Source organism: Harpia harpyja, chromosome 11, assembly GCF_026419915.1.
Source record: "Harpia harpyja isolate bHarHar1 chromosome 11, bHarHar1 primary haplotype, whole genome shotgun sequence".
In the NCBI taxonomy this organism is placed as follows: domain Eukaryota; kingdom Metazoa; phylum Chordata; class Aves; order Accipitriformes; family Accipitridae; genus Harpia; species Harpia harpyja.
The window spans coordinates 3,437,623-3,460,005 of record NC_068950.1 but is presented as its reverse complement, the minus strand read 5'-3'; the positions used below and the strand labels follow the sequence as shown (position 1 = coordinate 3,460,005).

Here is a 22,383-nt window from a genome sequence, read left to right as displayed (position 1 = left end):
CCGAGGAACATCAGGGATTTAATATTCTCTCCACTGCTCGGCACAGAAACCGAACAGAGCGCTTCGCTTTTACCACAGACACGGCTTCGGCTATTGTGAGCCAGCTGCCATTTCCTCCCAAGCCCTCTCCTGCACTCCAAAAACAGGCACAAATGCCAGCCAGCGTGTCTCTTTCCAATATTTTAATGAGTCGCTACATCTTACACTCATAATTATAAAAGAATAAGAATCCATAAAAATATTTTCTTTTCATAATACGCACTTAAAATACTCCAGGGCAAGTCAACGTGGTTCATTTGGGTTTCATTTTTTTCCTTTTTGCCCCTGGCAGAACCCTTGGCTTGAGGGGGGTATGTGCTCCCCTGAGGTGCGATTGCTCAATCCCCCCCTCCCCAGAACTGCAGTTCCTGTTGACCAGGTAAATAAAAACCAGAAGAGAGCATTTGCTGAGTAGATGGGCAAGGGGAACAGTCACTGACCCGCAGAGAACTGAAGCACAGCCAATTTCAGTGCACATCTGAAAGCTCAGGGTGTCAGGGAAGGAGAAGGTGGGATCAGGAGGCAGCACAGAGAACAGAGAGAGGGAGGATTTGCATAAATATTATCCATCTTGTGTTGCAAAAACCCAAATGCTGCTGCGATCTCTGGAGAGATGATCTCTGGTTGTAGCCAGCTGCTTCAGCTGCCGTGCTACCTGTTGGCACTACTCTGCTTGTGAGCGGCCATTAGAGAAAGGTATCAGAGGACGCTGTTACCGACCCCAGCCACTTCCTCCATCTGCTCTGCAAAATTAAACTGAAAAATAGAAAAGACTAGTGTTGCATGCTTCTGTAGAGCTCTCTTCACATCCCAGGGCTCCACATTGTCGCAGCAGGGCCAGGACACAGCAGCAGCAGCAGCGAGCAGCTCCCCTGGGGCTTAACAATAGGTAGTTCTCTCTTCCCTCCCACTCCTGGCTTAAGGCAGCTTGCTGATTCGGCTCTTCCATTTCCAACACAGGCACTGAGTTCTTGCAGGTAAGAGCATGGGAACTGCAAAGGTGCAGTGGAAGGGGAAAAGGATGGGGGAGAGAGAGATGGACACAAACCTCAGCCTCGGGAGACAGACCACTGTCCATCGATTCCCAGGATAGAGGGAGTAGCAGCAAAAAAAGCATTAACAGCCAGGCCGGAGGAGAGGAACAGGACGAGCAGCCGAGCAGGGGCAGACCTCCAGCTTGGAAAGTGAAAGAAGGTGGCACTGTCCAAAGGGAAGGTGCCCTCCACCCTCCCCCCTCGCTCAGGGGGGGACACCCAGCCCGGACGTGGGCACTCAGCCATTTGTGCTCTGGGTTAGATGGCTGTCGAGGGAGGCGGTAGTGGCAGGGCACAGGAGGGGGAGGATGAGCTGTCAGTGTCCAGTTTGCAGAGGCTTGTGCTCTCAGAGGTATTCTTGTAGAAAGTGCAGCAGCGTGATTTCATAGTGCTCTCCTGACTCAGGGCACCGAATACTGTGTCTCTCGTTGGGGTAGATCTGTGCAGAAGCAGAGAGACAGGGCAGTTAGCCAGGAGCAGCTCATTCAGCACAGACAACCCTCCCTCACATCAGCCCTTTTCCCTCAACCCAGTCTCCGTCGGGACAAAGAGGTGCCAGGGAATGTCTAGAGCACCAGCCCCCTCCCCGCCTCACTGCGCTGGCATGTGCTGCTAGTCTGCTCGGCGAGTCAGCCACCTCTGCTGCCACCAGCCAAGTGAGACAGCAACAGTTCAGCAGAGAAGGAAAGTTCCAGGCCTAGGGCAGGAGCCCTGTTTGCAAATGCTTTTAGATACAGGCCACATCTGCCAGCAATAAAACAGCCACAGTGCCACCTCCCGGCCACCTCTTGGAGTCAAACTAGGCATTTACTGTCATCTACATTGCAACAAGATGTGGAAGCATCTGCCTCCACCTTCTCCCACCCCCAGAACACACAGCACAAAATGTTTTCTCTTTCCAGATTTAAGGGACCTTCCCACTTCAGTCTTGTTCTTCCTACCTGCAGCTGGTAAGGTTTTCCAGCCCGGATTAGCTGTGATACCAGGAAGTTGGTGTGAAAAAAGTGCACATTTTCATCCAAAAAGCCATGGAGGATGAGCAAACGATTTGGCCTGGAGATGGGATGAGAGATAGGATGAGAAACCACATAAAAAGCTCTGCAGTGGGTCTGAGCAAAGAGCTGCCAGTCCATAAGCCAAAACTAAGCAATGGTCAGGCAGTCAGAATAGTGTAAGGCCATGGACGTGGTCCTCAACCCCTCCCTGGCAAAGGGGCTGGGGGTACAATGCCCCAGCTTGCTGCAGAAGGCAGCGACCAGCCACATCAGTTAAAATTAAATGGGATAAGAATCCATCCATTCTTTTGGGATTCAGCAGAGGTGCAACTGGTGGCACTAAGCAGGACCCAGGAGCAGGTTTTTAGCAGATCGCTCAACCCCACAGTACTCACTCATTGGGAAGCTTTTCTACGTGTAATGCCACAGAGCCAGCCTCATAACCTTGCTGGTTGTTTTCTGGGATATCCATGTACCGCTCAGTATACCCGGTGTCATATGCCATCCAAACTGTGACAGGAGCACCTGCTATAGCAATCTGTCAAACAAATAGGTGGCAGGAGACAGCCTCAATTATCACGTGCTAAAGAGTTCAAGTGTTCCCTGTCTTCCTGAAGAGGAAGGAAAAACAGGCTCTGGACTGTTCTGTCATTCAGACCAGGACTCTTCTACAGCAAACCCACATAAAACCCAGATTCCTCCTCTTGCTATTCTTCTTATGGTCACAATGGGGCAACTTCCTGCATATCGGCACTAAAGGCTTCCCCTTTTCAAGGAGGACTTGTGGAATGATCCATAAACTGTGCTGGGGACTTGGGAAGGGGATTAGGAATAGCGCACCAATTATCTCATTGGATGCTAGGTTAAGTCCTCCACTGGCAGTCACTGGGGAACAACCCCATCCCAGAGACCCCACTCTCATCAAGCCTCAGACAGGTATGATCTGTAAGCAGAATGCAGGACTGTAGCCAGGAGCTACAGGCAGGACTGAGGAACATTTTCACCTGTCCATCAGAAATATCAAGCAAAAAAGCCAACTCGATGCCAAGAGTTACAGAAGCTGAGAGCTAAGTGTCCCAAGGTGACAGCCCCACGTCCAGACTTACCTTGAAGACATTGGGTTTACAGATAAGACCCATGAGGGAGAGAAAACCCCCATATGACCAGCCATGTATGGCTACCCGACTCAAGTCGATAAACCCGTATTTTTCTGCTACATAATGTAAACCTTCCACCTGGTCTTCTATTTCCACCTGACCCTAAAAGGCAACAAGGAAGCTCAAGTTAGTGGCTTTCTAAATCTAGAAACTTGAGACAGAAAAGACAAAAGCACCACTCACACAGGAAACATGCAGCCAGGCAGCCTTAGAAAGAGCAAATGAGCAGAGATTCATCAACAAAAGTAGTACATTACCATTTGGTTTTTCAGTGCCCCTTCAAATTTGAGTCCTCGCTGGCATGAACCCCTTCCATCAATCACTACCACAGCATAGCCTAGGGATGCTAGCGTGTTTAGCCGTAAGTACTTGATTCCTTTGAAGGAGTTATTCACTAACTGCACCTGCAGGAGGAGGGAAGAAAAGTTTCAGAGCTGAGCAGCTGCTTTCCAGTACCTTCCTCTGTCTGTCCCACTCTGTAGGATCCCGAGCTGGACAGCAGCCATTAATCAAGCTATCAGAGCCATGCAAATCAGACTCAATGCTGGAAAAATCATCTGAGGTTTGAAGCAGAGGTCAGAACACAGGTCCAGTGCTCCTTGCTAAGCGAAGTATAAGTCTTGATGCATGACCAAGCTATACAGAGCTCTGCCCTGGGCAGCAATGCCATGCCTGACACCAGCAGTTAATCTGGATTATTACCTGAGGGCCTCCATACACGAAGAGCACTGTGGGATGCTTCTTCCCAGGTTGGACATCATGAGGTTTGTAGACCATTCCATAGAGCTCAACATCTGACTGAGTGCGGAAGTGAAAGATCTCAGGTGGGATGTAATCTGGGGGACAACCTGCAGAAGGAAGTTCAGACACTAGCAATGCCATAACTGGCAGCAGGCTCTGCCCCTTACCCCACCCAAACAAGCTCATTCTGTTCAAATTTGACCCTAGACAGGGCTCTTTCAATACCAAACCATACCAAGCCTTAAGCAATGCCTCTCAGAGAAGCCTCTCGCTGGGAAACATACAGCCTCTATCTGCCTGCATAGCGCAATAGGCCATGTAAAGAGTGAAGGGATCACACAAGAAAACAGCATCAGCTGGGTATTCTCGGACAAGGCACTCTATGCCGCAACAGCAAGGTGTGGAAGGCTAAGAATAGGGATGGGTCAAATGGAGAAAACATTTGCAGGAGCAGGAGGGATTCAGGTGCTGCTGTGAGTTGTACCTAAAACCTTAAAGCCTACAGCCTTAGAATGAAGTAGCCGCTGCATCCCAGATACTTGCCCCCTCCCTCTTCAGACAAATCATGAATGAAAAAACACCTAAAACCACAGTTGTGTAAACCCTGGAGCACTGCTTTCGCTCAAAGCACGAAATGGTAACATCTTAAAAGCCCATATACCATTTCCTGGATGCTATCCACCAGAGATATCTCCTCTGCAAGATAACACAATTCATTTTCCCTTAGAGTTACTTCAGCCACTTCCCTCTCCATCACCTTTGGCTACTACTAGTAGGAAGAGTATCACAGACATAACCTAGCACCGACATGTTCTACGGGACTTACTGGCTGCCTCCATCATGCTAGCCCAAAACTTGGGCTGCTTGTGGAGCGGGTCATCATCAGAGCCACTGAGCTTGTAGACGTGCACACAAGGTGGAGTGCTCACGCTGCTGTAGTGGCTGATGAACATGTCAAAGTTCTACAGATGGGAGAAAGAAGAGTTAGAGGAACAAGGTCTTTCATTTCCCACATCTAATCTCCTCCATGCAGTTCTCAGACAAGAGCTCCCACATCTCAAGCAACCAAGACAAAGAAGCCCTCAGGACTCATTACTGGTCATGATTCATTACCATTCCTAGTTAGGATCCCTGTCAGTCAGGAGACAAGGGCCTCCTGTATCTAAGAAATAACAAACCTGGCTCATTGAACAGCTGTGGGAGAAGCCCGGAGTGGTGAGTCGCACAATTTCTCCAGGAGACTCATAGCTGACTACGTAGAGGTGGTGCTCCAACGGGGTGTCCTTTGTGCCTTGGAAATACACCAGCTTCGTAGTCTCATTGACCCAGATCTATGTGGAGAAGAGAGGGCTCAGCGACAGAAGGATGACAACTACTGCTCCTTTGCCAGTTCAAACAGTCTGTCCCCAAGCAGAGTCAGCTTAAAACACAAATAGACCATGACAGACTGCTCACGGCATTAGGGACCGTACACAACGCCTGTGGCTAGAGAACACATGCGCAGCTCTTATGGAAAACTGCATATAGTCCAATGAAGTAACGAAAAGCAGTCACTCAGCTTTAAGAGACTCAAAGCATTTGCTTACTACTGAGCATAAAAAGTTGGGCTCTGTTCCCCACAGGTGAAAGTAGGAAGATTCTGTGCTTAAATATGGCATCTTCCCATAGTACATCTAGATTATAAGGGTATATGTGTATTTTTTCCAGCAATCATGATAACGAATTCCCATCTGTGGAAGGATCAGTCTAATAGCTCTAACAGTACCAAACTTCAAGCCACATTAAAATATATTTTTAATGTCCAGATAAAGCTGCTTCTAAAAACCAACTGGCCAGCCAGGAATAAAGACTACAGCTGTCTTGATCTGCATTGATCCACCAACAGTAACTGAACTGTTTTCCACCTTACGGTTTCCAAATGCTATTTCTGGCTAACCCGCAGTTTGAAGACCACTGGACAGCAAAGGGAAAAAAATATCCAACTCAGTTGGCCAGGAAAACTGGGCAGAGCCCTGTGGAGCAACAAATGCATCAAAATAATTGCTGCTAACACAATTTTAGCCACAACACATGCAGGGAAGAGCTGTGGCCAAAATCAACAGCATGTACAGTGAGAATCCACATGGGGAGGGACAGCAGGTTAATTGCAGATTGAGGAAAAGCAGCAGAAACCAAATGCATGGAGCTGTAGGCCTTTTTAAAAGCGAGAAGTGAAAATCCAGATTAATTGGAAATGAACAGACAAAGTCTTTATTTTGACAGAAATCACCTGGGAGCGTTAAAGATCAAACTCAGAGTTAATTCCTGAAGCAAAAATGGAACTAGGTTTCTACAAGATTAATAAGAATTCATTTCTGTCTATTCTGCAACCAATAACAGATACAGTTTCTCCATATTCTAAATTGCTTTATACTCCCTAGCTGCCTCCTTCTTAAAGGCTCTGCTGAGGGATCAGCTGGAGACCAAGAGTTCACTCTAAGCGCTAAGACATATTTCCAATTCACAAGTACTCATTGGGGTTAAAATGCTTTGGCAAAGGCAGCAGTCCCAAGCTTCTCCACAAAATAGTTCTTTGTTGCTCTTGAACCTCAGACTTTTTTCTTTTTTTATGCCCTGACTCACTCATGGGATTTACCTAAGGAGCAATCTGAAGTCTGATTAAAAAGGCAATCAGTTCAATGTGCACTGGACTACAGCACTTCTGGGGAAAGCAGAGGCAGCAATAAAAAGAGAAACAAAATGAAGCTTAAGTAGTTCTAGCTGGTCCCAGGCGTAACAGGGCGTAGGTCAGGACTGTGGGCAGACAATGCAGAGCTGTAATGCTGCAAGAGAGAATAAAAATAACCACTACCTTTGATCCATGCCTCGCCAACACCTCCCATTCCCCACCAGTCAGGGCAATCTCCTCTTTGATAGGACATTTGAAATCATCTAGAAGAAATAACAAGAGAATAAATCACTGGCTTCCCCAAAAGACAACACAAGCAGATCAGAGAGGGAGCTCCCAAAGCTGAAACGCCAACAAAGTGCCGCTCTTACCCTCACTATGGACATATGGCTGCACCCAGTCATAGCTGCCTTGCTTTAGGACCGCTGTGACTCTGTACAGGTGACAGAAACCTGTTTTGCATTCGTTGGCTCGGATAAAGCAGAGTTCTTCCTCCTCTCCCTCCGGTTGGATGAAAGGATAGAAGATATCATGAACCTGTCACACAAGGCAAAAGACCCATCAGTGATTTGTATTGAGACAGCAAAGACATAGCCAAGGGAGTCAGTGCTGAACTACAGGCTTTCAAAGGAAAGGCCATGGGGGAGAAATATCTCAGACGAGCAGCTAGTGGGAAAAAGCCCTTCCATATTTTCCTATTACCACAAAGAAACCCTGGGTCCACATAGAAGACTGTGTGCTCTGGGCTTTCCATGGCTACGACCAAAACCAGCACCAGTCTTGCCTCCGAGCTAGACGTTTCAGCTATGTGAGTCCCACTAGATGGTTGCTATTCCAACACCTTAGGAAGGCCATGGTGTGAACTTCAGGCCCCTTGGTTGCTTCAGTACAAAGACGCTTAATCTTAGAGGCCGAAGTTTATTCCCTGACCCCTGTGTCCGTTACCTACCTAAAAAAGTACAACAGATTCCAGGGATTAGGGTTGCTCATGCTTCAAGAAGCCATTTAATCTTGTAATAAAATAACCCCAAAAGAATGGCAGTGTTACATGCAAGTGTCAGTGTCCAAAGCGCCCGTGTTCACCAAGAATGTTAGCAAGAACCGAATGAACAGTTCCAACTACAAGGAAATGGCAGGATCCTCATCTCTTCCAGTGCCGAGCACATGGAAGTCCTTCTCATGGCTTTATCAACCCCCCCTGAATTAACACCAAATCTGGCACTACCGAGTAGCAAAGCAGTCTGCTGGAGCATGGACTAAACTGGACACACAGCCAACATGAAAATGGTTAACTGGGGGAGGAAGGGGAAGCCTGTCTTCTCCTCGCAGCCCCGAGCCTCTTACATTTATCCACACATCAGTGGTTTCTTCATAGATCACAAATGGCTGGACATTTTCTGGCACAGTTTTGGCAAATTCAGCGCGTTGCTCCTCATTCTCTGGGACTGGAATAAAGAGCGCTGGAGGCAAAAGGATTAGCTGCAGCCGTTGCTGAGGTCTGTCTAGGAACATAGCCCAGGCACTGGGGAAAGAAGTTGGAGATGAATGTCAGTACCACAGAATAGATGTCCCTTTCTAACACTAACATGCAACTCTTCCCCTGCCCCCCCCCCCCGCCAGAAAGGATTTAGGCATCTGAATGCAAAGCTTTTCTCATCATTGCTGCTTTCTAATCTCCTGGAAGCTTTGCCAACAAACATGTATTGCCAGACATCTCTGGTATTTCACAGGGGTATCGTTCAGACAAGATGTCTGACAGATTTGCCAGAGTGTCTATTCCAAGGGAGCACTGTTAACAGAACCTTGTCTCCAGAACATAACTCTTCCTTGGACAGCCCCTTCATCAGGAAGCACCATTTGTTTTCTAGCAAGCTCCTAACGAGCTGAAGCGATCACTCTTAAAGTGATCCATTTGTAGCTTCCTCATTGTACGCTGCACTAGCAGGGAAAGGCACAGACCTAAGACAACTGCCAAGTGAAGGAGTCGCTTCAGTCTCAGCCTTGTTCCTCTCCAAGGAGAGTCATTTGAAGTGGTGCTGCACTGCAGGCCTCTCAACATGACAGATGGCAAGCCACCGCTGCATAGTGCGGCTACCCCAAGGCCTGGAAGTGCATCAAGGGAAGTTTCATCATTAAGACAGACTTTCAAAAGAGCCAGTTCTCCCTAGCATCTCAGTGACTGTGGATTTCACGAACTGATATATTCAGCACATTTAGATAAGCTCTGGTGCAGAACATAAGAATCACCTATGGGATTACCTTCTGTAAAGCTGTATGAATTTAGTTTCCAGAGCAGAAAATTAATGATCAGTTACAGAATGCAATCTTCAAAGACAGCTAAGTCACCTTAACTTGATCTGCACAGAAACTAGTTAACAGTCAAGCAAGCTTTTGAGGGGAAAAAATTAAGAGCTTTAAAATTTCAAACCAATCAGATTGGTGTGAATTCTGTAACTCTTCAGGGAAGGCTGGCCAGCACAAGGCTGTGTATCACATTTGGAGCAATAGCAAGCTATGGGAGCACACTGGTCACAGAGCAATCTTTTCCCCTTGTACACACTGCACAAAGGACTTAGCACCACACAGACTGCCCACTTTCCCATGATACATTCGGCATTGATCACAATGGACCAATGAATAATGATAAAACTGCTTACAGTACATTCTGATTTTCAGCAGGAAGCATATTGTACTTGTGTTAAACATCTTCAACTCAAAAGAATTCCCTAGGACTGCTCGCTTAATATATCAGTGTCATTTAACTTTGTGGTTGTGACTTAAACCCCACAGCTTGTCACTCTGGTCTACATTTGATTAATTCCTACTTTTAGGGTGTTATAACACTGAAGAAACCAAAATACTCATGTGTCATTTCGGGCACTCATGGCTTTAAAACCAGGTCATGACTACAAGACAAAGCATGTCGAGGGCCTGTGGTAGTTCAGCCAGGGAAGCCCTTGGGAGCATTAGTTTGGAAGAAAAGCTTATGTACTATTTGCCATCTCGGGTCCATCCAGCACGGGCAATGTACTCCACAGTCGGAAACAATGCAGCAAATGGTTGCACCAGCTCCTTGTCCTGAGCACGCACGATCTGCAGCAAGAGGAAGGTCCAATATCAAATCAGACTGCTACCCACCTCCTCCTATGGAAGCTCAGCAGAATGGGAGAATAAGGAAGTTTAACTACTGGCATCAGCAAGGGTCAGGCCAGGAGAAGCAAGCCTTTCTACAAACGGCAGGAAGAGAAGGGGAAAACAAGCTTCAAAGCAAAATGATTTTGGCATTCAGCCACAGAAAAGGATACAGCCAGGGACTGAAGCCCAGGATTAGAATGAGCTTCAAATCCTCCTGCTCTACTATTGACAGTGTGATATACCAGGCTAACCCTACTTCTTGCTTCCCTCCCCTCTCTCAGCTGCCTCTCCACCAGAACAATACTTTTCAGCATTTTAAAGTTTTTTGTGTTTCTTGGATAAATGCATTATAGAACCAGGTGTTACAACAGGATGAAAACAAAGGCTAACACTGTCTAGGATTTCTTAGTGACCTTGTCTTAATTCTAGGGAGTTTCAGAAGCAGTCAGTCCTCCTGTGCAACATCCCATTCCGAGTTGTTATTACTTACCTTACCCTTGCTGTCTGTTTTAAATTCTGCCAGTTTTAATGTAATCTTGGGGTTTTTGCTGCCTGCAGAGGAGGAGTGAAAGAACACCACAATGACCAATGTGAACCATAGTTATACGCAATACAGCTTCCAGAAAAGAACTGACCCTGGTCCTACTAAAATGGCTCTGTGTGAATGTACAAATATCAAATTATATATGTGAGCAAACACCAGTGTAATCACAAGAGTCATTCTGGGTATGGGAAAAGTTTGCTTTTGCCTTGCCTAGTTGGCTGTGCATGTTCTCAGGAGGGAGAGGAAAGACGGGATTCAAAATGTATTCCAGCATACACCACCAGATATATTCCATTTTCTCAGCCATCCTTTCATTTAAGCTGAACTTTAAATCCCATTCCTTTCTTGCAGTAGATTTTGGGCTCAGAGACTCAATTAGGCCTCAACATTTACAACCAGCTTCTACATTCTAGTAAGTACCCAGATTAATCATGCAAAGTTTACAGCACAAATTCCACTGCTGCTGCCAGCAGGAGTCAAGAGTTGCATTAGCAGCCCCACGGTATTTCACTTACCTGTCCTGGGGTACCGATAGGAGTCTGTTTTTCTCTCCTCCAAGGCCGGTGAAGGAACATGAATTATCTCCACCTCTGACTCATCCACTTCCTCATACAAGATCCTCAGTGTTTTTAAATCCTCTGAACCTAGGACAGATAGTAAGCATGTTTGCTACAGTGTTTTCCAGCTGTTTCTGACTTGCCTGGAGCACTGCGGCAATACACTCTGGTGCAGGGTGTACATCTCCTGTATAGCCACAGCTCCTAGTGACCACCTGTGAATACTCCCCAGAGCACAATTCTAATCCCTCTGTGTTTTGCTCCTTCAGGTGGCCTCCCCAGAAACAGACCAAACCCAGGCTAAAGGAAAACCCTGCTCAAAATATCATTCATATCAGGGGCCAGCAGCAGTTACAGGATCAGAATTTGATAAGCAGAACACTGACTGACCTTCTGTGGAAGCTGTGGGACACCACCAATAGCCCGTGAACCGATCAAACTCCTCCTGAATGACAAAAGTGGCTACACCAGCAGATTTGGGGTCATCAAGAACATTGGATAAGCCTAGAGAGGAACAAAGGAGACTGCATTTACATCTCCTTGGAAAAAGTTGATCCAAAAGAAGAATGTACTTGAAAGAAGTAAGACATGAGCCCTTCCAGCCCAAATTTGTCAGAAGGCATTTCCTTTTCAATCTGGCAAGAAGCACCAGTTACCTTTATGGCAGTATGTCATCCGCTTCTCCTCTCCTGTCTCAATATTTGCTACCCACAGATCATTGTTATTAATGAACGAAAAGAAGGCAGGGTCAGCAGGGCAGATCTTGGGATCCATTCGTGGCCCTGTGCACTGAGTCTTGATCTCCAGAGGCTTCATTGGAGACACCTACAGCAACAGACACAAACAGCTCTGTACCAAATCAGCTTCCAGCTTCATATTTAAAAGGCCTAAACCACAAACACAGTACAGCCCATGAAATGAGGGCAAACATAGCCCTGATAGGACACAAGAGAAATGACCACAACCAAACAGATGCAGATGTGCAGCTATCACTGATCAAAACCATTAAGTCCATTTCAGGTGATAGTCATAAAATCACTAGCAGACTCACCATGAAACCATTCTTGCCCCCATCTCGACAATGAAAGAGGCTGTTGCTGGCCTGGAAGAGGAATAGGCCACTCTCACTGTGGAAATCGTAAGATGTTATACCAAAGACACCAAGTCGCTTGCGTTCCCTCAAGAGTTCCTCTTCTCTAGAATACATCCCATGATGAGGGGTTGCCTAGTATTGAAGGAAAGGAAAATCTGAAAGAATCTGCAAGGAGAGAAACTTTCACAGAACAGGAATGCTCCAAGACTGGCACCAACTAGTCTGTGAATGCCCGAAATACAACATACCAGCCAAAACCAGCCAGCAGTCTTACCATACAGGTCCATAACTACTGTACTCTAGGCTACTGGTGTGCTCCAGGAGGACTAAACCAACCACATGCCCCAAAGTTCCCTCTACATAAGAGGGATGAATTGCGAATCTATCATTTCTGCAGTTGGCACTTCAGCATGAACTGAGGACAGCTGCACTTGCTCTGCTTATGCAAATCAGATGTAACCAATTAACTTAATGACGTTATCTACAGCCTTCACAAACAGTTTCCATGTCCGACACTGCAAACAAAAGCTCTTCCGGGGATCTTGAATTACCCTGAAGAGGACTAGCAATCCAAATGGGGACAAGAGAGCTAAATTCTTTTCCACCAGGAACCTTTTTAGTAGGGAAGACAGACAAACACCCTCCACTCTCTTCTTCATCAATGATGTTAGTGACAAGGGACATTAAGATACTGAAATCAGGGAGGCGAAAATTCACCTTCTTTCTGGTTCACTTGCAATAGAGCGTAGGGCAGAAGCAGCAGTTTAAATTCAACTTTCCCGACTTCCTTAAAAGCAGGAAAGATGACAGACAGGCATTCCACCAAGCACATGAAACAAGCATGGCAAGAGCCCAGACAAGATACCAAGAAGAAAGGTGCACTGTCCTGATAGCACGTAATCTGAGGCGGACTACACGCTAGTTTAGAGTCCTCTTTGCTAGGTCAGCCCTTTGCTTGCCACATCAACTGCTGTTTCACGCCCACTGCCAGCTCTGTTGCACATACAAATGACTATCTTGTATTATGAAGCAAAGAATTCTCAAGACAACATTCCTACCAATACCATTCTCTGTGTCTTATACACTGCCATGCTATTAACCATACTGTTCAGCAGAGTAGTACCCACCATACCAGCCCCGCAACATCAGCCAGTTTTCCCAAGCACTGTCAACCCAGGTTTGTCACACTTCGGCTTACCTGAAAGTGATCCAGCATCTGTTTCCATGACAAGAGTAGCAAGGCCTCCTTCCGTACCTTTTTGGGAATCTCTGAGTAAAGAAGGGAATTCTCTCGGCTACCATATGGCATTCCTATTAGGAGGACAAAAGCATCATCCTTCTTAAGATTAGTTAGCCAGGACAAAGAAAACCAAGAACAAACTGAAAAAAAAGTCTGATAACAGAAGGGTTGGGGCTATCCAGAGGCTTTTACCAGCTGTCATTCCCAAGCAGCTCCCAGTTTAATCACAGAATAATATCTAAATTATTTAAATTTAGATATTTATTCAGAAATTTCCCTAAGCAAGATTTAACGCTAACCAACCTCTTCAGAATTGGTTATGTCCAACTTTTCTCTCTGTGGACTGTTCAACCCATGCCCTAGATCCACTTGAAAAAAGCCACTCCCTGAATGGGTGACTCAACATTACTCTCCACGTTTCTCAGCCAGAAATTTGCTACAGGGACCTCATTCAGGCCAACGCAGCAGCCTGCAAGAGGGGAAGAAAAAGCTTGGAAGCTCTAGAGAGCCCATTCAAATGTGAAACAGTATACTACATAGTCAAAAGACCTTATTATTTTATGTAAGCCTTTGACTGTGGTTATCAAATAAGCTACTGGCTTTCATCCAACTTCCAAAACAACCACGAGAAATAAAATATCCTGACACATGATTTTGGGAGTTTCAACAAAATCAAAGACCATGAACTTGCCCTCTATGTATGCTGTAGAGACTCCCTAGATGAGAATTTCACACAGAGAAACATGCCCTGATATTGTCTACTCTGCACATGTTCTGGGCAAAACAGAAAGATTTCTGAGCCGGTTCACCCAGCAGTACAGTTACTTAAAATTAAAACTGAAATATTAATAAGTACTCAGGAAGCAAAGCAATATGTGAGCATATAATCCACAGAGATACAGAAACACCAAAGTGCTGAGCATGTGGTGTTTAATATAAGCAGCATCTGCCACGATACAACATAAAATTCCATGGGGATAGCCCAGGAACGATTTAAGATGTCCAAACAGAAAAAACTGCAGATAGGAACAAATTACTATATATACACACATTTGACATTCATGCGACTGTGACCTGGACTCCTCTTCTCCTTATATTAGTACTTTCTACAATGACCTCAGACTGACTACAATCAATCAGCAATTACAAGAAAAATACTGCCTTCCTCCTCAAAAGACATTATACTTTGCTCCCAAGTGGAGAGAAGTATTCAACTCCTACAGTAAAGTTCTTCAGAAGTCTTCATCCTACTCTTCAGCATATAGTCCCTAACAGTATTCACATAAAAACTTGAAAATGTTATTTAATGTTGGGACAGTAATAGCATGCTGACGTTGAACACTTACGAACTGCTGAAACGGGTTCTGAGTATTTAACAGTGCACAGTATTCAACTCAAAAGATGGTCATTATGGCAAAAGAAAGAATCAGCATTTACCCTTTATTAGGAATGCCTGAGAAGAGGTACGCCGGTATTACCTGGCAGATACTGATCTTAAATGATGGATCAATCTGCTCTATGCCCTATACATTTCCTTAAGGAAAAGAACACTGAAAAGACACTCGTGTATCTTCATTCCTGGTTCTGGCTCCTGTAAGAGTCACACCCGTGCAGAACACCAACCAGCCAGTAGCTGGTCTGGTTGCCATTTCATACAACAGAACAACATTAAAAAAGTTTTAAATTAGCCACTTAGATCCTAAGTTCTTTATTCATCTAGATCAAAAACTGTATCAAAGTCAACTTGGCCTTGAAATACATTCAGCTTTAAGCCTCACTGTTCAGACTCAACAAGAAAAATAAGCTAACTCTGGATACTGCCCTTTACAGTAGCACTTGTGTCATAAGAATGCATGAGGAACTGTAACAAATCAAGTCACTGGCGCACAGGAGCTGCTTAATGACAAAACAAATCAGTCCCTCAAATCCAGCATCCTATGTCCTACAGTGACCTACACTCAACAACTCAAAAAAAGAAGGAAAAAAAAAGCAGGGTCATTTCAGGAAAGCAGTTGCTGTATGGAGTTGCACATCAGGCAATTTCTTTACTAGCCCAGTAATGATCAGCTCATGCCCCAAAGCATAACAAACTCTTTATAGTCTATAAAGCTTCCCATGTTACCAACCACAAAATTATCCAGTTAGTAAAATCCAACCACTCTGTCACTAATTACACTGTGGCTCCAACTGTAATGAGGGACCTGTACAACACAGCATTCTGCTGTTTTTCAATCCTACTGTAAGGAAGAGGATATTTCCCTGTGAATACCACTAAGAGCTCATTCTCACCTAATCTTTGTTTTTCTTCCCCCTACTCTTGAAAGCATTCTACCTACATGGTACTTAATAAAGCAGGGAGACCCCACCACCCCGCCATTAATACCTCGAACTTGCAACATATAGTTAGTAATTACTGACAGCAAATTCCTTGGACAGTCAGTCTGGTTGATCAATCAAGTAAATCCCATTTCTCCTAAGCTACAGAGGCACAAGATAGTCCTGAGTTTGAGGAACATCCCTTCTCTTGCCCCATCACCTGGACTGACCTGGGCTGCCAAAGGACACTGCATTCACACCTCCGTCATGAGGTAGGTCTGGCTAGCCAACACTTCCCCTTAGCAGAAAACCTGTGGTTAAAGCGCTTGTCTGAGACTGGAGAGGTCTCTGCTCAGTTCCAGGCGTTGCTATAGATTGAGTATGCAAACCTTGAGCAATGTTACTTAATCTCAGCTCCCCCATCTCATAAATGGAGATACCTCCCATCCTTTTCCTCGCCTGTTTAGACTGGAAGCTCTGCCATAACATATTCACACCCGGCGTCTGGCATGCTGGCTTACCCAGGTAATAAAGGCGATGAGAGTGCGGGCTGGACTCTTCTGTTTTCCGGACAAACTGGAAATCATGGGGAGCTTTGTTCACTATCATGCCCGAATACTTCCTGCTGCTGTGAATAATGTCACGCAGCCCATCCCAAGAATGCTTTTGCACCTGGAATTGGGAAGGCACATCCTCCATCTCGACCACTTCAGAGCTGTCTGATAGCGTGTCCACTGCAGTCATCCTCTCCTCCCCTTCAGAACTGGACAAAAAACTGAGGTAGAAGTTGAGGGAGAGAATTAAGCCTTAAAATCAAGCAGGCATATTTTGTTGCTTAGGGAAAGCTCTAAGCATGCACCAAGCTTAAAAGAACTCCTTAAACTACAGATCCTAGGATTCTCTGCACTCAAAGATTACATTTTAAACATACATCGATGTACTGCGAGGAAAAGTCCATCTCCCATCCCATACTGACTCCTGTAAATGAAGATACTAACCTCAGAAAACTTGCTCTCCCAGGACTAGTTCTAGAAATAAGCTGTTAAAGGAAGTACAAGCAGCAGTTCTGGTGCAGAAAATAATCAGCTTGACTCAAAGGAAAAACACCCCAGGAATTTGGATGGATAAGTCATCAAAGCTATGACCTATCGTAAAGGCACACAAACTTCTGCCCTGGAAGACCACAAAAGTGAAGTCCCCTTCCTATCCTAAAGGAAAGCCTGCTCATCACTTAGAGGTTTAAGCCCAAGCACCTCACTTACCTGAAGAGCTATTGCAGCCAGGAATGAAGTAGGAGAGATGGCAAAACAGGAAAAAACCAGAGCAATTGCCTTTGCTAACAGAAGGATGACAGCAGTAACAGACCCTGGTCGTATCCTGCAAAATGTGGCATGCATTCCTCATACATTTCCAAGCTAGCAGTTATTGAATGAGAGTCTACAAAAAACGCCTCCACATGCAACTACAGCAAATGTTAATTTGAGGAGAAGTGGACTAACAGACTTGCCCAAGGTCAATGATGTAATCTATTGCAAAGCAGGAATGAGCCTAGGACCAGGGAAACCAGTTTTTGTCACCCCATTCGAGAAGCTGGATTTCGCTCCGTGCGGACATCAGTTGTTTTGGGGGTACTCAGAAGAATGTTACAAAGAATTTCAGAACAACTTCAGTTTACTGAAAAAATTAGGCTGGAGAAGTTTGCTCCAGGGAGACAGAATTGCTACCTTTGACACAGCATCAAGATGGCAAACCAGTGACTAAGGATTACACTAAAAAAGGCCTTGTCCTCAGCAGCACCAAGATTTGAATTTCCAAATTACACATTTCTTGAATGCTGCCTGTCGTTTGGGACAGTGACCTGCATTCTGACAGAATAGCTTCTAAGACATAGCTGTCATACTTAAGGATTAAGGAAGAATTACACAAAAACCAAATCTTGAAGACTTCGGACTCAGTAAGATGCACAATGAATTCTTTCCCAGCAAAGAGAATCAGGGGAAAGGAGAAGGATGGTTATTTATATCACCACAAGAAAACACTCGCCTCTGCCCATTTTCTACCATGACTATTTTTCAGGAGAACCCTGAGTGTTCCTTGAGGATTCCCCACCAGCTTGCACCTTCTAACAAACTCTCTAAAAGGAAGTTCTCACCTAGTTTGACATCTTATGCAATTACGGCAGAAGATGAGCAAACCTAAACCAAAGTACAGCTGGACTTCCTTAAACTACAGGCACATGGTACAAGGGCTGTAAATATAACCATATCTTCAAACTGCTAAGTCCCTAAATTGTACAAAATGCGCGAATAATAACACAAGAACAAGCTCCTGAAATAAATCTGTAGGTACTCCCAGTACCTACTGCCCAGCAGTAAATCCACAGCTTGAAAACGAATAAAGAAGAGTATTTTCCAATCAAAGCCAGGCAGGAAGCCCAACTAAAACCACAAAAGAGAATGTGACGGGATGTTCTAAGACTGAGTGTGTCTGTGGCCTCTACTGCCTATATCCAGGGTCTCCATTACAGCAACTAAAATTGCATCTGAAGGCAGAAGTGTTGCCTATCAAAAACACATGACAGGAAGACCACAAAACCCCGTAAACTGGGTACAATTCTCTCAACCCAATGCCACTGCAGGTCAAGTCAGTCAATTAAAATAACCTGATTTTGGCTCAAGACACCTGACCCTTAGGTTACTCTCATCCAGCTGGTAAAACTGTCTTACTCAACCAGCTTGACTCCTCACAAGGGACAGCTGCACCTTTAAGGGCTCAAAACAGTCCACAAGTGTAATACTGGCAACTGTCCCAAATTGAACTGGAGCTGGAGCCCCTTCCAAACTATATCGCCATGATGCTATGATTCACTAGGGAAGTGAAAGGCACAACTTTTAGCTCGGTACTGTTCTCATCCTGGTGATTTTGACACTGGAACAGAGAGGAGCAGCGGGATAAGCAAAGTAGCCATCACACAAAGTTATGCGCAAGTGTTGGGAAATACCACTATCATAGATGGAGTGTGGTGGAGTCTCACAAAACTTAGGTCCTGACACAATACAGAGTAAAAAGAAAATCCAATTTCTTCATCCACTGCTACAGCCATCTCTTGGACAAAACGTAGCAAGTATTTGGCAACACCATCTACATAAGTAAACAAGTATAAGCAGTAACTTATCTAACTGAAATCGCAGATTGAATTTTGGGATTAAATTATTCAAAGGTGAGTTGGATCAAGACGCCAATTTTAACCATCTGATTCTTAGACAGTCTTGAAACTTCAGCATCAACATAGCGCATCTGAGATTTACACCTTACTGGAAAAACACTGTCCTTTACAGTCCTCACGCTGAAGCATTGATTTAAATGATTCAGTGCTGTTGCAGAAGCACTGCTAACCCCACTCCCAAAAACATCTTAGCTATCCCTTGGAGGTTTTTTTCATGCTTTTTCTGCTCTGCCTGGCCAGGCTAGATGGATGAGGCGTACATCCACCAAGCCCTCCTCCAGTGGGAATGCGTTAATCTGAAGACAACAAGCAAGCACAGGTGGGACATCAGCACAGGAAAAAAATTGTAAAGCTTGGAATTGGAAGTCAGTGAAACAAGTTATCTTCCTGAGTCACTTCCTGACCCACAGATCCTGACACAGAACTCCCTAGGCAGAATGATATACTTGGGGTTTTTCAGAAACCTCATTTGCTCCAAGAGGTGATTATGGCTCTGTCCCACGCAACCTAAAGGTCAGTAAAGGCCCTGGGAGTAACCAGGACACATACCTTCTCCAACTTCCTGCAGTCTCGTTTTCCAGACGAACCCTCTTTATCTTCTGCATTAACTATTCAGCAAGCTGGGCAGGACAGGAAACTAGGAAGGAAGAGGAAAAAAGCAAATTTCATATAACTGCGGTTTCTCCCATCACAGGAATAAGGCTATATAAAAGCATCCTCCACAGGTCACATTTCCAACTGAGTGGGGAGGCACAAACAAAATCCTTGGTTTGCACTTTACAGTCCAAATCTGTTCTGCCAGCACATGCTGGATATTAACAGCCCAGATAAATCTGAGAGAGATTTCTTCACCTGAACAATGGGACTCAGTGAACTCTGCGGCCTGCCTCTTTCTTTCCTACAAAATTCTTCTTAAAATCTGAGAATCCTCAGTACTGACTCTACCTTTCAATCCCCTCCCAAAATCCTGAAATTCTCAGATGTAGCAGGTACTAAGAATTGAGAAAACAGAGGTCTGGTCCATACATTTTCAGGCAAGAGTCAAACAAAGGACACCATAAGGAGCCAGACAGAGGGTCAGCAGCCCCACTACTAACAGCGTCACAGTCCCACCTGGGACATAAAAAACACATTTGTCTTCCAAGCCAGACTGCTGCTTCCCTCTGCCTCAGTCTGATGCCACGGAGGAACCCTGGCTCACCACACAAGCCCATTTTCCATGAGCATAAGAAGGTGCTACCTTCACTATTGTCCTCTCTGCCCAAGTACATTAAAGTATAAATATCTTTGTCTCCTCTTCAAGAGAGCTCTGAATCACAGACACACCCGAGACCTGCCGCTGTCTTTTGCCAAGGCCCCTGGTCTGCCCAAACAGCCATTTCTCCAACAAAACCGCACTCTCAGAGGATCAGGAGAGACACAGCGTCACAAAGAAGCGCCAGCAGTGAAGCTCCTAAACTGCAGAGGAGAACAGAGGGGGACTAAGTAGCAGCATCCAGTAATTTAAGGGCAATTTTCGACGCAAGCACAAAGGGCAACAGGAGCGATGCTCAGGAATGCTGAGTAACCTGGTCTGATCTCACAGCTGACCCTGCTCCGAGCAGGGGGTTGGACTAGAGACTTCCCAAGGTCCCTTCCAATCTCAGTTATTCTGTAATTTTAATCATTCAGAGGAACATCTCACCCTCATCCCACCCACCACAGCTCGCACGTTTCACAGAGAAAAGGAACAATAACATCCTCCAATGCTGAACCCAGAGGAAAAGAAACTGAACAAAACAGACATGAGAAATCAGATACCAGCATGAATCATGATACTCATTTGTCAGCGAGACCCCGAGGGGCCTGCTGGTGCGTTCAGGAAGAGCCAAAGCAACACAGTCACCTAGAGGAGCCCTTACAAACGTGTCCCCGTCATGGCTGGGAGCTCAGAGATCTCCTTCTCCAAAAATAAAAGCAACTGAGGGTGGAATAAACCAGTGGGGCTTTCTGTACAGAGGGACGAGCTTTGGCAAAGGCTGCCAGCAGCCCATGTCCATCTCTGCACTGCGAGCAGGGCTGAAAGCCCTGACAGGGAGCTCCTGCCCTTGCTGCAGGGGGAAGGCCAGGCCAAGGGTTAGCAGGAGAGGGGGGAGCCCAGGGGAAGGAATACCCTGACCCCCCCCCACCTCCCTCCACTGCTGGAGACGGCTCTTCGCCTGTGGAAAAAGAGGAGCGAGCAGCTTCTCCTCTGCCTGGGTAGAGCACAGGCGGCTGAGGGGCGAGGGGGACAAACATCACCCCGTCCCTGTCCCAGGACAAGGCGTCCGGCCCCATCAGCCCATCCCTGGGGGGGTTATGTTTGGGGGGGGTGGGTGTGTGCAATGCAAACAACCCCCTCAGGGCCAGGCGGCCCTCCCACGCCTGGAGGACAAACCGTGGGAGAACAAACACCCTCCCAGGGCAAGAGGTGCCCGCCCCCCAACCCCCCCAAAACTCTGGGGAGGGGAAAGGATACAAGTCATGGAGGGGGTGGGCAAATACCCAACCCTCGCTCCCTAAGGCACCCCCCCAGCCGAGGGGAGGCGGGGGGGGGGGGAATGCGGCCCACGGAGGGGAGCAAACACTCCTTCCCCGGGGTCACCGCCTCACCTCCCCTGGCCAAGCCCTACCCGTACCGGGGGGGGGGGGGGGGGAAGCCCTCCCCGCCTCACTTACCCGGGGCGCGGCGACCTCCCCCTGACGGGTGTGGGGGGGCAGCTCCTCCACGGGAAAAGGGGGGGGGGGGGGGGGAAGCGGCGGCGGTGTCGGTGGTGTTGGTGGTTCCGTCAGTCCCGCTCCATGTCCCGGACACTGGGCAGCCCCGGAAACGGGGGAGGGGGGACGGGGCGGAGGGGAGGAGGAGGAGGGGGGGGGAAAAGCGGGGGGGGGCGGCGGCCTGCCACAGGGCGACCTTTTACCCGGTGGCGGAAGTGGCGGGAGCGCGCGGGGGGGGGGGAGGTGGAGGTGGAAGGGAAGTACCAACTCGGGGGGGGGGGGGGAAGCGTCGGCTGGGAGGAACCACTGTGTGTGTGTCCCTTCCTGCGGGAGGGCGGAACTATTCTTCCTAGTGAGGGGGGTAGAGAGAGAATTGAGGCTGGCAGAGGGTAAAAAAAGGCAGAAAGTGAATAGTCTTTCCTCACCCAGACTCAGAGACGGGCCCTTAATTCAGCATTTACTGCCGCCGTGGGGCAATTGTGGTGCTTTCCTCGGCCCTCGCTGCGGGCTCCCCCTCCCACCCCGGCGGATGGTTGTGCCCAAGAGGCTGCGGTTGCTGAGGGAGGCCGGGGAAAGTTATTTCAGCGGGCGTTGGTGGTATAGTGGTTAGCATAGCTGCCTTCCAAGCAGTTGACCCGGGTTCGATTCCCGGCCAACGCAACAGCTTACTTTTCTTCACTCTAATTTTTTTTTCCCGCTCCCCACCGATTCCAAAGCTAATTCAGAACGTGCCTACACGCGAAGTGCCCCGCACGGCTGCGTTTTAGCCACCTGAACCCCGGCGGTCGATCAGCCGGGAGTGGCGGGACGCTGGCGCTGCCCGGTGGTGCGGCACATGGTGCTGTTATTTCTCTCCCAGCTCGCGGCGGGGGCTCCGAACCATCAGGGGGCGGCGGGGAAAT

At 46.9% G+C, this 22,383-nt stretch overlaps 1 protein-coding gene and 1 non-coding gene across 5 annotated transcripts; one reads left to right on the top strand and one right to left on the bottom strand.

Annotated features, from left to right (window-relative positions):
* Nucleotides 1–167: 167 nt before the first annotated feature.
* Nucleotides 168–22,357, bottom strand: DPP9 (dipeptidyl peptidase 9). Of its 4 annotated transcripts, XM_052801002.1 has the most exons (22): nucleotides 21,443–21,482; nucleotides 19,295–19,382; nucleotides 16,192–16,294; nucleotides 16,041–16,095; nucleotides 13,162–13,274; nucleotides 11,922–12,095; nucleotides 11,527–11,695; nucleotides 11,261–11,374; nucleotides 10,829–10,957; nucleotides 10,260–10,321; nucleotides 9,627–9,727; nucleotides 7,979–8,156; nucleotides 7,006–7,171; nucleotides 6,818–6,897; nucleotides 5,145–5,297; nucleotides 4,793–4,928; nucleotides 3,928–4,073; nucleotides 3,483–3,629; nucleotides 3,175–3,327; nucleotides 2,464–2,606; nucleotides 2,015–2,126; nucleotides 168–1,512 (listed from the first exon to the last, which is right to left on the bottom strand). In XM_052801002.1, exons 2-22 carry the CDS (start codon nucleotides 19,348–19,350, stop codon nucleotides 1,420–1,422), a joined length of 2,583 nt encoding a protein of 860 aa, XP_052656962.1. In that variant the 5' UTR covers nucleotides 19,351–19,382; nucleotides 21,443–21,482; the 3' UTR covers nucleotides 168–1,419. The 4 variants fall into 4 exon arrangements, with proteins under 4 accessions (XP_052656962.1, XP_052656960.1, XP_052656959.1 ...); XM_052801000.1 differs by lacking the exon at nucleotides 21,443–21,482 and adding an exon at nucleotides 22,253–22,357 and having other exon boundaries at nucleotides 16,041–16,294; XM_052800999.1 differs by having other exon boundaries at nucleotides 16,041–16,294.
* TRNAG-UCC (transfer RNA glycine (anticodon UCC)) lies at nucleotides 22,070–22,141 on the top strand. The gene has a single exon. It is a non-coding gene; the product is annotated as a tRNA-Gly (tRNA).
* Nucleotides 22,358–22,383: the final 26 nt, after the last annotated feature.

Bases quoted from the DNA above. Each gene is read 5' to 3' on its own strand.
- DPP9 (XM_052801000.1), bottom strand. From the start codon at position 19,350: ATGCAGAAGATAAAGAGGGTTCGTCTGGAAAACGAGACTGCAGGAAGT. The intron at 11,696-11,921 runs GTGAGTCTGCTA...CTGTTGCTGTAG, and splicing joins GGGGCAAGAATGGTTTCATG to GTGTCTCCAATGAAGCCTCT. The intron at 3,328-3,482 runs GTAATGTACTAC...GTTGCCTTTTAG, and splicing joins GGGCACTGAAAAACCAAATG to GGTCAGGTGGAAATAGAAGA.